The 15,673-nt window shown below is 41.7% G+C and overlaps 1 protein-coding gene across 1 annotated transcript; it reads left to right on the top strand.

The window, feature by feature from the left end:
* The first annotated feature begins 1,375 nt into the window (after nucleotides 1-1,375).
* On the top strand, nucleotides 1,376-8,815 carry LOC135524922 (glutaryl-CoA dehydrogenase, mitochondrial-like). The gene is made up of 12 exons (XM_064952765.1): nucleotides 1,376-1,509; nucleotides 1,984-2,102; nucleotides 2,250-2,285; nucleotides 2,503-2,643; nucleotides 3,437-3,499; nucleotides 3,621-3,791; nucleotides 4,376-4,505; nucleotides 5,138-5,354; nucleotides 5,573-5,676; nucleotides 5,894-6,019; nucleotides 6,223-6,383; nucleotides 6,839-8,815. Exons 2-12 carry the CDS (start codon nucleotides 1,994-1,996, stop codon nucleotides 6,910-6,912), a joined length of 1,332 nt encoding a protein of 443 aa, XP_064808837.1. The 5' UTR covers nucleotides 1,376-1,509; nucleotides 1,984-1,993; the 3' UTR covers nucleotides 6,913-8,815.
* Nucleotides 8,816-15,673: the final 6,858 nt, after the last annotated feature.

The following is a 15,673-nucleotide window of genomic DNA, read 5'->3' as shown; positions in this document are numbered from 1 at the left end:
TAATTAATCATTTCTGCATAATGCATTTTATGTTGTTGTTAATTTGCATTGACAACTGTAATCATTATACACACATTTCATTCAGCAAACCGATCTATTCAAAGTATCGTGTTGGAGCTATTTACTTTTTCTATATGAAAATATCCCAACCACATGTTGTTCAAAATTAAACAAACACATTTAGGCTTATGTCATTAAATACCTCTGATTAATGCCACATAGCCTAATATCAGTGGCGTAAAGTACTTAAGTAAAAAATACTTTAAAGTATTTTTGCTTAATGTAGGGAATTTAGGGAATTTGAAACAATTTATACTTTACCTTTGATACGTATATTTTTGCAATTACATTTACTTTTGATATTTAAGTATATTTATAACCAAATACTTTTAGACTTTACTCAAGTAGTATTTTACTGGGTGACTTTCACTTTTACTTGAGTAATTTTCTATTAAAGATATCATTACTTTTACTCAAGTATGACAATTGTGTACTTTTTCCACCACTGCCTAATATAAAGCCTACATTTCACTTCTCAATATGTCTAATTGAAAACGTTCAACAAATGTGTTTTTTGTTATGTTTTTTAACAAATATGTGTATGGTTATGGTAAATAAACCCTATAATTGCATAATACTTTTACTATTACACTCCTTATACAATTGTGGTCTCTTCGGGCTTGGTTTAAGATACAGTATTTTGAACCTAATCTTCAGAAGCACATGGCCATTTGGCCATTTGTCACCTGTACCTATTTTTTTATAATCTAGTGGTGCATTCACGGCAACTGGGAACTCTGAAATATACGAGGTCAAATAATGACGTCAGTGATCTTCAAGTCGGCCCTCTAGGCCGAGTTGGAATTCCGAGTTGGATGACCGTTCAAAATAATATTTCCCAGTCGCAGATCGTTTTTTTCCGAGTTTCCAGTTTTCTTGACCCCACTGAAGTCGGAGATTTACGAATTCGCAGTTGCCAGTTGTTTTGAAGGTGGCATATGACGAACATATTTAACGAATTGGCAAATCAAAAAATTCCGAGTAGCATTTGAACGCGGCATTTATATACTCACAGCCAATGAGATGGGAAGGAAGTGTGCCAACGCCTCTCGGTCCGATGGCTATACATTAGCGCCATTTTGAGTGTGGCATTCTTCACTTTTGGAAAAAGGTCCAAAAAGAAAAATCAATAACAAAAAGTATTTAACCCACACATAACTTTATGAATCATTACACTCTAAATATGTTATAATGCAAATATATATGCATTTGTTTTTATGCTTTAATTGAAAGGTTAACAAAATCAAAGTTTCATAACGCACTCTGTTGCGTAATCTTCTATATCACAGGTGGCGTGTCTATTGGCTTGACTTGCCTATGATGAAAAGCTGTCCGCACGCAGCCATTTGACGTCACATTGCAGCGATTACAAAACAACCAGCTTTGCACGAGATAAGGCCATCATTCGACGTTATCAGATCATCGGAAATAATTATCAGACAAGAACAGGTACAGTAATGATACTATGTTGTGCATGAAGTTGCTCACTGCAATGTTACATTGTTGCGGAGGAAGACTTGTTTTTACTGCTACTGTTTATTTAGAACGTTGTTTTTTTTAAACCTGCTGTTCAACATGTGTTATACAATGTTTTGTAACAGGCTTGTGTAATGAAGGACAGCTACCATAAAACATGACATTTCTTATCTTATTCGTTCAAATAGAGCGATGGAGGAACACCAGGAAAATGATATTAATACAAGAATCTGTACCATCGGATTTTTTTCCTTTTGATTATAACTGTCATTATTGGTATGCTTCAAATGCTTCAAATGTGTTTTTGACCATCACATTGTTTTAAATGTCATACATTTTTCTCAAAATAAATAATTCACTTGATAATATGATAATATCATGTTTTGTAAATGTATAATCTTTACTCTCCTTAGTGTACCATTAAATCTGTGTTGTAATTTCTTTCAGACTGTGTACCATGGCTCTCAGAGGTGCTGTGACTCGTTTGCTCTCCAACGCTAGGAAACGTGCTGCAGTCTCAGCCTCCCGGGCACAGGGCACAGCAGCAGCTTCACCAGCCCAAAACGGTGAGTTTACATGTGAGCAATAAATAACATAGAATGGGATTGTATTAAAGTAACATTTTAATACAATCCCATTTTATGTGTCTAGAATGTATTGCTGCTTTTGTGTTGGTCTCGGTTGATGACTTATTGTGCCGTTGACTCTTTCAGAAGCCGAAGTGGTCACCAAGAAGTCAGTAAAAGCAAGTAAGTCATTTTTACAAGTTAAACTCGTAAAGCTACAGTTTTGGACAAACCACATCTTGTGTACATTACCAATGTATTACATATGTAAACTTAACCGCTAGATGCCACTGGCTACACATACAGACATGGTGTATTATATTATGAAACGTGGTGGTGGACAGTATGACATCACCATGTTTGTGTCACCTCATGTTCTAATTCCCATGGCCCTCTGCAGCCAAGGTGCAGTTTAACTGGCGTGACGCCCTGGAGCTGGACGGCCTGCTGACAGAGGAGGAGGTGATGATCAGAGACTCTTTCAGGACCTACTGCCAGGAGAAACTAATGCCACGCATCATCATGGCCAACAGACACGAACGTAAGCACTGGCACAGTGTGTAAGCACAGACACGGGCTGAGGCATGGTCATGGCCAACAGACACGAACGTAAGCACTGGCACAGTGTGTAAGCACAGACACAGGCTGAGGCATGGTCATGGCCAACAGACACAGGCTGAGGCATGGTCATGGCCAACAGACACAGGCTGAGGCATGGTCATGGCCAACAGACACAGGCTGAGGCATGGTCATGGCCAACAGACACAGGCTGAGGCATGGTCATGGCCAACAGACACAGGCTGAGGCATGGTCATGGCCAACTGACACAGGCTGAGGCATGGTCATGGCCAACAGACACAGGCTGAGGCATGGTCATGGCCAACAGCAACAAGCTGAGGCATGGTCATGGCCAACAGACACAGGCTGAGGCATGGTCATGGCCAACAGCGACAAGCTGAGGCATGGTCATGGCCAACAGCGACAAGCTGAGGCATGGTCATGGCCAACAGCAACAAGCTGAGGCATGGTCATGGCCAACAGACACAGGCTGAGGCATGGTCATGGCCAACAGACACACGCTGAGGCACTGACAAATGGCCAGCGGACACGAACGTCAGCACTGACACAAGGCCAACGGAGATAAATGTCAACACTGACACATGGCCAACAGAGACACACGTAAATACTGACATTTGGCAAACAGACACACATGTAAACACAGGCTGAGGTGCTATTCCTGGAGAGAAGACTTCTCATATCACACAATGAACTTCTCTATAAACTATTTATTCATGCTCACTTTCTGTTTGTTTGTCCCCCCCTCACCCCCACAGATTTCCACCGTGAGATTGTCTCAGAGATGGGAGAGCTGGGTGTCTTGGGGCCAACCATCCAAGGTAAATAACATATGAAACATGCATCATCCTGTTATTGATGTGTTCATACTCAATCTTCATGCTCAACTCGTTTAGTCCACTAACTGTCCATCTTCCTCAACGTTGTCTCTTCTTCACCCAGGTTATGGTTGTGCCGGAACCAGCTACGTGGCCTACGGGCTCATTGCCAGGGAGGTGGAGAGGGTGGACAGTGGCTACCGGTCAGTCATGAGTGTCCAGTCCTCACTGGTCATGCACCCCATCAACGCCTACGGCACAGAGGAACAGAAGGAGAAGTGGCTACCCAGGCTAGGTAAGCAATAACTACTATATATTCCATAGTAAAATGACACATAGTATAGCAACTAGATCTGGGCGATATGGAAAAAAATCCATATCATGATAAATTGAAGTATCACAATAACAATAAATTCATAACATTAATGTGCGCCAGTTACTTTTTTACATTACCCTTAAAACTACTACTACTTTAGATGTTGTAGCTATCGATTGAAGAAAGGAAAAACCCGCACTCACTCAGCTATCAATTGTCCCATTAGCAATAGCCCATATTAGCAGACTTACTTAATTTCAAACTTCTTATCGTTATTATCGATATCAATGTCCTCAATAAATGGTTGGTTCGGTCAGTATCAATAATTTTCGGTTTAGAAACTGTGTTGGGTCTCAGTTCATAAGTATTAAGAAAAATAACATAGATGAACAAACAACAAGTGTTTATAGATAGTTAATATTGGCACATAGACAAAGGTCTAAGTTGTTGTACAAAGTAAATGTGGTACGAAAGTGAGAATGAAACTAATGCAGACTGAAGCAGAGCTCATATTCCAGTTCGATAAGGCCTCTTCATAATCCCATCTCTCTGTAATGCTGCAGCTCGTGGGGAGATCTTGGGCTGTTTCGGCCTGACTGAGCCCAACCACGGCAGTGACCCCGCGGGCATGGAGACCAAGGCCAAGTACAACCCCTCCAGTAGCACCTTCACCATCAGCGGAGCCAAGACATGGTAAGGTTCTTCTAACCTGGGTACCAGTCGGCATGTATGTCTGACTGGGGAGGTTCTAGTCTGGGTTACCATACGTTTCTGCTTTAGTTCATTTCTTTGATAGGCCAGGCTAGGTAGGTAGAGTAGTTATGAGTAGTTATGAGGAGACATATCCCTTCAGTTATATGGCTGCTGAAAAATGCAGGTGTAACAAACAGTGCTTCCACAATGTTTGTTGTCTCCACTGTGGGAACTTTAGGTGGCATGACATGAAGGTTAGATGTACGTGTGACTGTCTCATTATGGAAAGAACGTTATGACAGGGACCTCATGCACAGCTTCATGCATAGCCATCCATATATAGATGACCTTACACCAGTTGTTGGCAAAGCCCACGCCAGACTGTTGCCACTGTTACGTCTCTATATATGTTTCGTAATGCAAGCAGTAACCCCATTGCCCTTGTATTAAAACTCAGGGCCATAATTATGAGCTCTTCCAGTTGTCCCTTTAGCTTTTCCCTGCCTGTCCCCCCCCCCCCCCCCCCACCATATTATATACGCTTACCCTCATATATGATGTAGTTGAACCTATAATACCCTAACCCTCACTATGGGTAAGTGACTTAGCGTATTCTCTCCCCTATTCCCCAGGATCACCAACTCACCCGTGGCAGACATCGCGGTGGTCTGGGCCAAGTGTGAGGATGGCAGGATCAGAGGCTTCATCCTGGAGCGTGGCATGAAGGGCCTGGCAACGCCTAAGATCGAGGGCAAGTTCTCTCTGCGGGCGTCGGCCACAGGCATGATCCTGATGGACGAGGTGGAGGTGCCCCAAGAGAATATGTTGCCCAACGTCTCTGGACTGGCCGTGAGTAAGCCTAACTGTTGGACTCAAACACATAATGATGTTTAGAAATACTGTAAATAAAATGATGTACTATAGGAACAATTCTGACTCAATCAAAGTTACTGTATATGTTTAGAGAACTCTTGAGATGGGATCTAGAGAACAAAGTCAGTTCTCTAAAGATGAAGAAAAGGTGCTCTGTTAAAATATAATACTGTAGATGTCTCATTTCTGGTCAGGGTCCCTTCGGCTGCCTGAATAACGCCCGCTACGGTATCGCCTGGGGAGCTCTAGGTGCTGCCGAGTTCTGCTTCCACGCTGCCCGCCAGTACACACTGGACAGGTAAACACCTCTCTCCCTCATTACGTCATCAACTCTATTCATTCAGAGCACTTTTTGGTATGAACGGATGAAGTAGCTTGTTCAGGAAGACGTTAGCTCAGTAGCAAAGAGTATTGAAGGGAGTCAAGCTGCCATCCTGCCTCTTCTTTCAGCATTTTAGGACCCTATTATATGTTGCTGACATCTGATTTGTTCTCTTTTGTTTTGGTCCATTCAGGATCCAGTTTGGCGTGCCCCTGGCCAGGAACCAGCTGATGCAGAAGAAGATGGCTGACATGCTGACAGAGATCACCATCGGCCTGCAGTCCTGTCTGGCCCTAGGCAGACTCATCGATGACAAGAAGTGAGTGTAGTCCCCACTGAGTGAGCGAAATGTTTGCTTTTGGATGTGAGGAGAGACTGCAATGTGTGTTTATGCATTGGTCTGTGTACTAGTTTCAGTTTTAATATGTGAAGAGAGACTATCTCTGTGTGTGTACTGTATGTGTCCATCTTTCTTCATTATATTAAACACTGACCTCTATCCTGTGTGTCTTCCTCCCTCAGAGCGGCCCCTGAGATGATCTCCATGCTGAAGAGGAACAGCTGTGGGAAGTCCCTGGACATCGCCAGGCAGGCCCGAGACATGTTGGGAGGCAACGGCATCGCAGACGAGTACCACATTATCAGACACGTCATGAACCTGGAGGCCGTCAACACATACGAAGGTGAGGAGAGGATTGATTGAATATGGTATTTAAAGGATGGAAAGGTTTGATAGGAGAACAGGTGATTGGAACATGAGCAGAAAGTAGTCTGGATTGGAGAGACAATGAGACTGGATGACTAACAGAGGTCAGTAGTGTACAAATTAAGTGTTACAGTTACTTGTTGGTTTTGTGGTATAATTCTCAGTCAGTGGAGGCTGCTGAGGGACGGGTCATAATAATGTCTGGAACGGAGTAAATGGAATGGCATCAAACCACTTATTCAGCTCCAGCCATTACCACGAGCCTGTCCTCCTCAATTAAGATGCCACCAACCTCCTGTGCTCTCAGTATGTATGTATTATATAGCCCTACAATATATAATGTAATTTAAATGAAAAAGTTTAGCCTCACTTGCACATTTCTCTTATCAAATAATCTACCCACAATGCCTTTGCGTTTGCTTGTTCTTCTAGGTACCCATGACATCCATGCCTTGATCCTGGGCCGAGCCATCACTGGACTGCAGTCATTCACTGTTGAGAAGTAAACTCTCCTCCTTGTCCTATTACAACGGACTGAATAACAGACTTAAAGTAGACTGGGAAAGCCTTGAGCGACCCATCTATCTGCCTTCTGAGAAGTAATCACTGAGGGTGTGTGCCTGACTGCTGATGGACTTCCATCCCCAAGTGCCTCTGTTTGGTGAGAGAATATTAAAGTAAAAGTCAACCTGAAAGAAACACTGGGTCCAAATATGAGACGGTTGTGTTTTGCTTATGTACCTGTACTCAATCAATCGACGATTGAAATACAATGTCAGCTTGAATGCTGATACAGTAGCTTCAGTCTCCTACTACGAAGTGATGTCACAATGGCATGTAGCATGTTGATAAGGGATCTGTATAGATTAGAAAAATATGTTATGGAATAAGTTAACTTAATGGGTGAGAGGTTGTACAGTATGTATGTGTATCTTTAGAGATTTGTTTACAACTGGTCTATTTGATTTATTTCTAGGTGAAAGAAATGAACTGTACATAAAGCATATTTTGAAATTATGAATTGTATAATTTCGTAATTGTGATACCGACGGCTGACCTAAATCAGCGCCCTGTTTGAGGACAGAGAATATCCCAATTCAATGATCTGCCATATCGAAATAGTCATAGGATTAGGGACTCATTTGCAAATTATTTTTTTTTCTCATTATTTCACATTATCTGGTCAAAAAAAGCCATTGACACACAATCACACTAACTGAAATGACAAAGAAGCGAACCTTGGATTTGTAACAACACACTCAGGTTTATTAACCAAAACAGCACTTACAAAAGCACCAGACTTAAAACTACAGAGCAGGTATATTTAATCAGCTAGTTAACACTTGAACCAGCACCGTTATACTATAACCAACCACTGCACGGGGCTGGCACAGTACAGAGGGGTCATCAGTGGCTTCCCAAAGGGTTCCCAAAGGGTTCCAAAAGGGTTCTTTGGCTGTCCCCACAGGAGAACCCTTTTTGGTTTCCATGTAGAACCCTCTGTGTAAAGGGTTCTTTATGGAACCCAAAAGGGTACTACATTGAACTAAAAGGATACTACCTGGAACCAAGAAGGGTTCTCCTATGGGGACAGGCAAAGAACCCCTTTGGAACCCTTTATTTCTAAGAGTGTAGTCACTCAGTACTCCGGTGCAGAGTCAGGCCCCTGTTGAGTCCTGCCAGGGCCTGGGAGACGGTGTGGAGCTCAGTGTTGAGCTTACTGCAGCTCTCCAGCACCAGGGTCAGCTCCTGGAGCGTGGCCTGCATGGCATGGCTGTTTTCCTCATAGACAGTGTACATGTGCTCCTTCATCTGCCCGCAGATCTCACCCACCTGATGGAGAGCATTGACATGGAATAGTATGTAGAGTACGCTATAATGAAACTGTTGGACAGTCTATGACAATGTAGTACAACACAACGGCCTACAAATATAACATAATATAACACTCATTTATACATATGTGCATTTAGTTTCTTGAAGTACATTTTGAATTGTTGAGCAACTGGTGTGATAACTATGCCCTATGTACATAGTCATTGAACACTGGTCACTTTAACGATGTTTACATACTGTTTTACCCACTTCACATGTATATACTGTATTCTAGTCAAGGCTTTTACTATATAATTACTGATGTACACACCTTTTCTATTCATATACTGTCCATAATGCCTATACACACCAACACATACATATATATTTATATTCTGGACTCTGACATTGCTCATTCTAATATTTTTATATTTCTTAATTCCTTTTTTATTTTTGGGATTTGCGTGTATTGTTTTGTATTGTTAGGTATTACTGCACTGTTGGAGCTAGGAACATAAGCATTTTGCTACACCCGCAATAACATCTGCTAAATATGTGTACACAACCAATAAAATGTGGTTTGATAAACCGTGATGTTGGCAGTTAGCTACATACCTTTTCCACTAGCTTGTCCTGAAAGTTGTCCATAATCGTCTGGTCCATGGTGCGGCTGTCGTTTATCTTCCCAACCAGGTCCTGAACCTTCTTGCCAATGTCATCTATCCTGGAACTTAAAGTAAGAAAGTACATTTAGTTCATTCATCTTAAATCAACATTAACGCATTGGTTGACTTTCCACAGATGACGTGACTTTCCTTTGAGTTTCTTCCTTTACTATATGTCCCCAAATCGCGCAATAAATGAGCTGAAACAGAGACCGGAGTAGGACTTGAACTATTCATAAACAAATAAAGAGTCTTGACTAGGAACTTAATAAATACCTTATCTGGTGTTCCTGACTCTCATCTGTGCTCATGGTCATGGATGAAGATCTCTCACTGGTTGAGTCGTGGTCAGTGCCAAGACCTTCATCAGGGTCCAGCTGGGGGCAGGAGACATTCATCTGCAATCACAAGAACATACAGCGGAACTATTCGAATCAACGATGTAAATCCGATTGAACTATCTACTGTAACTAGATATATAATGTCAGAAAGGTCAATCAATAGCTGTACCTGGGTCGTCTCATGTCTGGGTTTAGGAGTTGATTGTGAGGTGGAAGGCAGCTTGTCAAAGAAAAAGGCATCCATTTGCAGATCTTCAGATTACATAAAATGTAATTAAATATAAATTAAACATAAAATGATTAAATAAATGTGAATGTTCAGAGTTTCGCCTTATATCTGGAGGGACAATGGCAATACACTTCGCGTGACTGAACAGTGGGGGTCGCTGTTTCAGCTAACGTTAACTAACTGTCAGGTAGGTAACGTTCGTGGGTGGATAAGAAATTAACTAGCCAGCTGTGACAGTAGGTTGGACAGGAAACATTTGACTAAATGCACTGGAATGAAAAACGACGAACCCTATAGAAGACAGCAATTGAAAAGTCTGCTTCTACAGGTAACATTACTTAGTTGGCTAGCTTACGTTATTGCATTTTGTCTTGTACTGCCGTTACATTAATTAAAACCTGTAGCTCGCTTACAGCGACGATGCGGCTTGTTTACAAGCTAACGTTAACTAGCTAGTTTTGGTCCTATATCCTGGCTTGCAAGCTAGTTAATAATGGTACGACCTTGTTACAATTCTCTGAGTATAATGTTTCAAAAATAGCTGGCGACTTACTACAAGCGTCGTGTAAGAAAAATAAGCCTTTGATTTTGAGATGGAATGTCAAATTGCGCGCCTGTTTGTTTCCCGGGAAAATAGCTACCTAACATTAGCCTCGAGCGCTAGTGGGGCAATATTGAGAGCCTTTCAGGGTCAGCTTTTTATTTTGAGGGAATAACATTTGATTTGAGTTAACACAAACACAGTCGGACATTATACAATTCTGCTAATTGTTAATCTAGGTTACCTATAAGTAAAATTATCTAGTGAATGAAGTAAAACATTTCCTGTTTTACTTCTGAATAGAGTACCAAAGTATGACACCTTTAAAATATTTAAACATTTAAAATAAGGGCTGTATTTTGTGTAGGCTTAAATATTTTTGTTGTTTGCTTAAGTTGAACCTCTATTTAACTAGGCAAGTCAGTTTAGAACAAATTCTTATTTACAATGACGACCTATCCCGGACAACACTGCAAATTGTGTACCACCCTATGGGACTATAGAATGTATCACATCTATATGTGATACAGCCTGGATTTGAACAAGGGACTATAGTGAAACCTCTTGCACTGAGATGCAGTGCCTTAATCCACTGCGCCACTCACCTTTACCCATCCATGACGTTTTCATAACCATGTACATCTCTCTAGGACAAGGTGACTACTATTACAACTTTCCAGAGTAAGTTGAAAGCTGGACTGAGTTCCCCCCTGCCGAGCCCGCTCCCCACAGTTTGGGAACCGCTGGTCTAGTGGACTCCACTCCATAGTGAAGGAAGTTTATGTTGATTCCACCAACAGAGTGGTGCAGAGACCAGGCTTTGTGGAATCTAGTTCAGACTACATTGATATGCCCCAAGGTCAATATATATTTTAAAAAATGAAACGCCTACCTTGTACTTATGTTTGCTCTTTGTAGTTGCATGCCTGTCTTTGTTTGGTGAAATCCATATTTTTTCAATAAATATTAATCAAGTAAATACTGACTGTTTGCTCATTGCTGCTAAGATGACAACTCAGCAAAAATGCACGTGCCAATTGAATCTCAACAAGGAAACAAATCGGTGGTGGTATTTGATTAACGTTTATTGAAAAAGTATGGATTTCAGCAAACAAAGAAATACACACAACTACAGAGGACAAACATAGGTACAATGTAGTAATTTCATATTATATATATTTTTTTTAAGTATTCACCTTGGGGGAATCGATGTAGTCGCAGCTGGATTCCACAAAGCTTGGTTTCTGCTCCACTCCGTGGGTAGAGGCATCAGAAACCTTTTTCACCATGGAGTGGAGTTTAGTCCGCTATCCATTGTCATGTGTTGCTGATAACTCAGAGGGTGACTTCCAGAGAGTGACGAGGAGATGAGTAAACTCATCAACTTCGAGACAGAATCGTGACTTGAATGATGCAATTCATGTTCCACTTATAAATAATGAAATGAGCATGAAACTCAAATGAACAAATCCCCCTGTTGTTTTACAAGATATAACCTTGGAAATAGTTAATAATTTAATTTGGGAGGTATTTCATCTTTTACACGTGAAATATAGAAATATGACAGTCAAATGCACAAGGCATATAATTAGGCACACCTCTCAATTTTTGTGTGAAATTACGCGAACTCAAAAATACTGCGGTGCCTTATGGGATTCCACTTCGTTCTGGTCGAAGTGGTTGTTGGAGGGTCTAATTTAGAGCTGGGCGAAATATGGATAAAAATCCATATCGCAAAAAAATTGCCTAAATTGATGCGATAACAATACATAGAACAATAAGTTTATAATGATGTGCAGCACAGTTTTTTTTAAATCATCCTTTAAATTACTACTAGTTTGATGGTTGTAGCCATTGTCCCATTTACAATCACACATATTAGCAAACATATTTAATTTCAAACTTCACATTTTAGTATAGGCTATTATCATAATGAACGTTATCAGCAAAATAGCTGCGATAAGTTATCGGTATGGTCGGTGTTAATCATTTTCGGTTTATCGTCCCAGTTCTAGTCTAATTAGTCCCTTCTGTACTCCCTACATAATTTTCACTTCCTCAGCTTTGAGGGACACTTGTGCATATGGTGGAGGCGTGTGTGAATGCAAATGGAGGCCCGAGGGGCATGGGGAAGGGGGTGATTTGGGATTCGATCATTACCTTTGTGCAAAAGAAGGAAGCAAATATAGCCCATTTTTACTTTGTAGCTGTGGAATCTAGTGGAAACCTTTTATCATCTGCATACAGGCTTGAAAATCACCGCACCATCTTAAGCACCGCCAGTGAATAATAAATGACGAAAACCCAAAAGCAGGAACTACTGCTGCTCGTAATCATAATTCTATGTGAGCCTTGAAAGATTCTCACCGTTTCATCTGTCCACGAGAGATTATCTGATTGTCAACTGACACTACCTTCTTTTGCATTGACTTCTGTTCTGATCCTCTGGTTTGATCATGGGGGAGTGGATTAGGGGCGGGACTACCCGAGGTTTCTTGTTCTCTCACAGTAATCCGCCAATCCTGTCTCGGTTAGCTATTCTCTCATCACTGTTACCAGAGGGTAGTGCCAGAGCGTCTTCAGCACCCTGGACAGTGGCCATCCTTGCTCTCCGACCTACGCTAGATCAAGCTCTCCTGCTAAGGAACCTCCCTGCTTGCTCACCTAGGCAACACTGGAACACTTTTTCAAAGGGCTATGTTTGCTCACATATCCCAAAATGATCGAACATAAAAGAACAAGTGGTTGTGAAGACATGATCAAAGTTGAGGATTTTGGTGGACAGCATTCACTTTACAATTGAATAACTGAAATTCCAAGGTGAGCGTTTTATGTTTTCCCCCAGCATATGTGTGTTTAGAGGTGGTACTTGAAATCAGTCTCTATCAATGACTCATTTTCTTTTCATGATATTGAGTGAATAATATGCCACACATTTGCTTTTGTGTCCATATGTTGAAATTAATACACAGTCAGTTAATGTTCTTCTTATTCTGTGAATTTAAGTCTGCATGCAGCATTGACTCATTGAAAGGCTTGGATAAGAGAATCCTACAACCTTGGGACATTGTGGAGTAACTTTGTGGACGTTGTGAAGGAACTCATCGCAGAAAACATCCTGCATTACAAAGCAGCGGATCACCGCCAACATGGACGTCGTGAAAAGTTTGAACTTAACAGACAAAGCAGGACATTTAATCAAAATCCTTATTAATGATGAGGATATTCTCTATAAGGAATATAAGCCTCCTCCTAGGGACATTATCCAGCTGCCTAAATCCATGCTATATCTGCTGATGGCAGCTGTCGTGGTGGTGGCTGTGGCTTACGCTATCGTCGGTCACCTCATCAAGGACCTGGCCCTGGACATAGCAGGTAGTTGGGGGGGGACTTTAAGGACAAGGGATGTTACTTGAGATTGGGATTAACCTAACGGGTTACCTGCGCTCAGTACTCAGTACTATATTGATCAGAGTTTTAAAGAAAATCAAGGACCTGGCCCTGGAAATAGCTGATAGTTAATCTCTTTGGGGGATTTAAGGACAAGGAATGTTACTCGAGATTGTGATTAGCTTAACAGGTAACCTGCACATACTGTGATAGTGTTCTAGTTTAAAGTTCTAGTACTATATTGATCAGAGTTTTATGTAGAAAGAACATACTGTATGTAGTGTACACTGGAGTGTATCAATCTATTGATGGATAATTGTACATTTGAGATATGTTTTAGCCTATTAGGTTTCTGACTATACAGCAGTTGAAAGGGGGTTACCTAGAGGATAAGGAATGAGATTCAGACTAACATGTTGATTGCACACATCAGCACTGTAGGCTAGAGTGGAGTATTAATAGATCATTGCAATTGCAGAATTTCTTAGAGAAGATACTTTGGACCCATTGACTTTGTTAGCAGGTCTCTGTGGAAAATGATTTTGACTTAAAGCAAATGTAATGCTTTTGTGGGAGAATCTACTGTATAGGAGGGATTGTGTAATACCGGCCCCCATTCGTTTCTATCCTACTAATCACAGAGAGCCGCGGATAGCCTATGCTCCTTGAGGCATGATCGGTCTAAGTAGGTACAAAGTAGGCCCTAAATCACACCATCCACCTCTCTCTATCCGCAGACTGCCTGCTGAAGACAATTTGTACCCATTGAGTTTCTATTGTTTATCAGGCCTCTGTGAAAGATTTGGATGTGATAATAGCCTACATTTTATGAACTGGAGAAACCTAGGAGAAAGGAGTCATATCTCTAACCCCCATTCATTTCTATGCTACTAATCACACCATCTATCCCCACATCTCTCTCCACATAGACTGCCTGCTGGGTCCCGTGGAGCCTGATCCCCTGAAGGATGGTGACCTGAAGCCCTGCGGTCCTTCCCACATGCCCCCCATCATGACCAACTCCCACCACAACGCCTTCCACGTCTGGGATACAGACAACATCATCATCCCCATGACCCCCATCGAGGGGAGCCCTCTGGCCAGCCCGCTGCTCAATGTCATAACCCACATACCCTCCTTCTTCCCGCACTCGCTCAGCGTCAACAGCCCTGCGTTGAGCCATTCCCTACATGGCCGAGAGATGAGAGAGTCGGACGCCTAAGGCCGACCACTGGAGGCAGGTAGCCAAGCGGTATGAGTTTTGGGCCAGTAACCGAAATGTCGCTAGTAATGGCCAACTCTGGCTTTGACCCCATTCTCCGAGGGTGTCTTAGGGAAAGTGGGATATGCAAAATCACATTTTCCAATTCACACACTTGTACATGTGCGAATTAGGACAAATATTAGCACCCACCCACAAGATACGGTGAAATAACCACAGAGAGAGCAAGAGGCCTAGGGACCACCCATGGGATGATGCAATAAGTACTTTATCAAGGGTGACCCACCTGCTCTAAAGATGGAGGATTGTTTAGCATGAGTGTCTTGTCTAAAATAATCTGAAGCCATTCAAGGCACGGTGCAATAGCACTCATTTTAATGGTTCTTTTGAGGACCGTAGGCTTACAGTCAGAAAGGTACATTTTAATCCAGTACTGGTAAACCATATTTAGTTAGCTATTCCATTAGCGGTTATTCTGGTGTTCATCTTAATTTGATTCATATGGCTCATGTCATTTCCAGTACCAAACCTGTAGCATTCTAGCAGATCTCTATGCTGTACCAATCCTGTAGCATGCTAGCAGATCCCCATAGACTTCCAGTCATTGCGCTAACGCTTGTTAGCATTGGCTTGTGAAACTACCTCTAACTTCCTTCATACTCTTACTGGACACAGACATAAAAGTGGTATCCACAAGTTCATCTAACTTGGGGGAAGTAGATAAAGGGCCTCATTGCCAAAATCCAGAAGTATAACGGTACCAAACTTCCTTGTTTAGCCTCAACACATTCCATCCCAAAATGTCAGGAACAAAATAAAGACTTTTGAATGTTTTGGGCACATCATTGTGTATTCACCAGGTGAAAAGAAAATCACGGGACATCATAGGACTGCACACAATCGATTGACGGTTTTATGACACTTTTGTAATTTCACCAACTTGGTTGGAGAGTTACAGATTTCGGCCAAGCTTAATGTATATGGATGGACCTTTTCTGGAGTTGGCCCAAGTGGACATATTCTTCACATCTTTCCTATCAAGGAAACCCCAGTTGAACATGCAG

The sequence above is a fragment of the Oncorhynchus masou genome, chromosome 4 (assembly GCF_036934945.1).
Source record: "Oncorhynchus masou masou isolate Uvic2021 chromosome 4, UVic_Omas_1.1, whole genome shotgun sequence".
NCBI lineage: Eukaryota > Metazoa > Chordata > Actinopteri > Salmoniformes > Salmonidae > Oncorhynchus > Oncorhynchus masou.
Note: the sequence above shows the minus strand (reverse complement) of the source record. Positions and strands in the feature narration are given on the sequence as shown.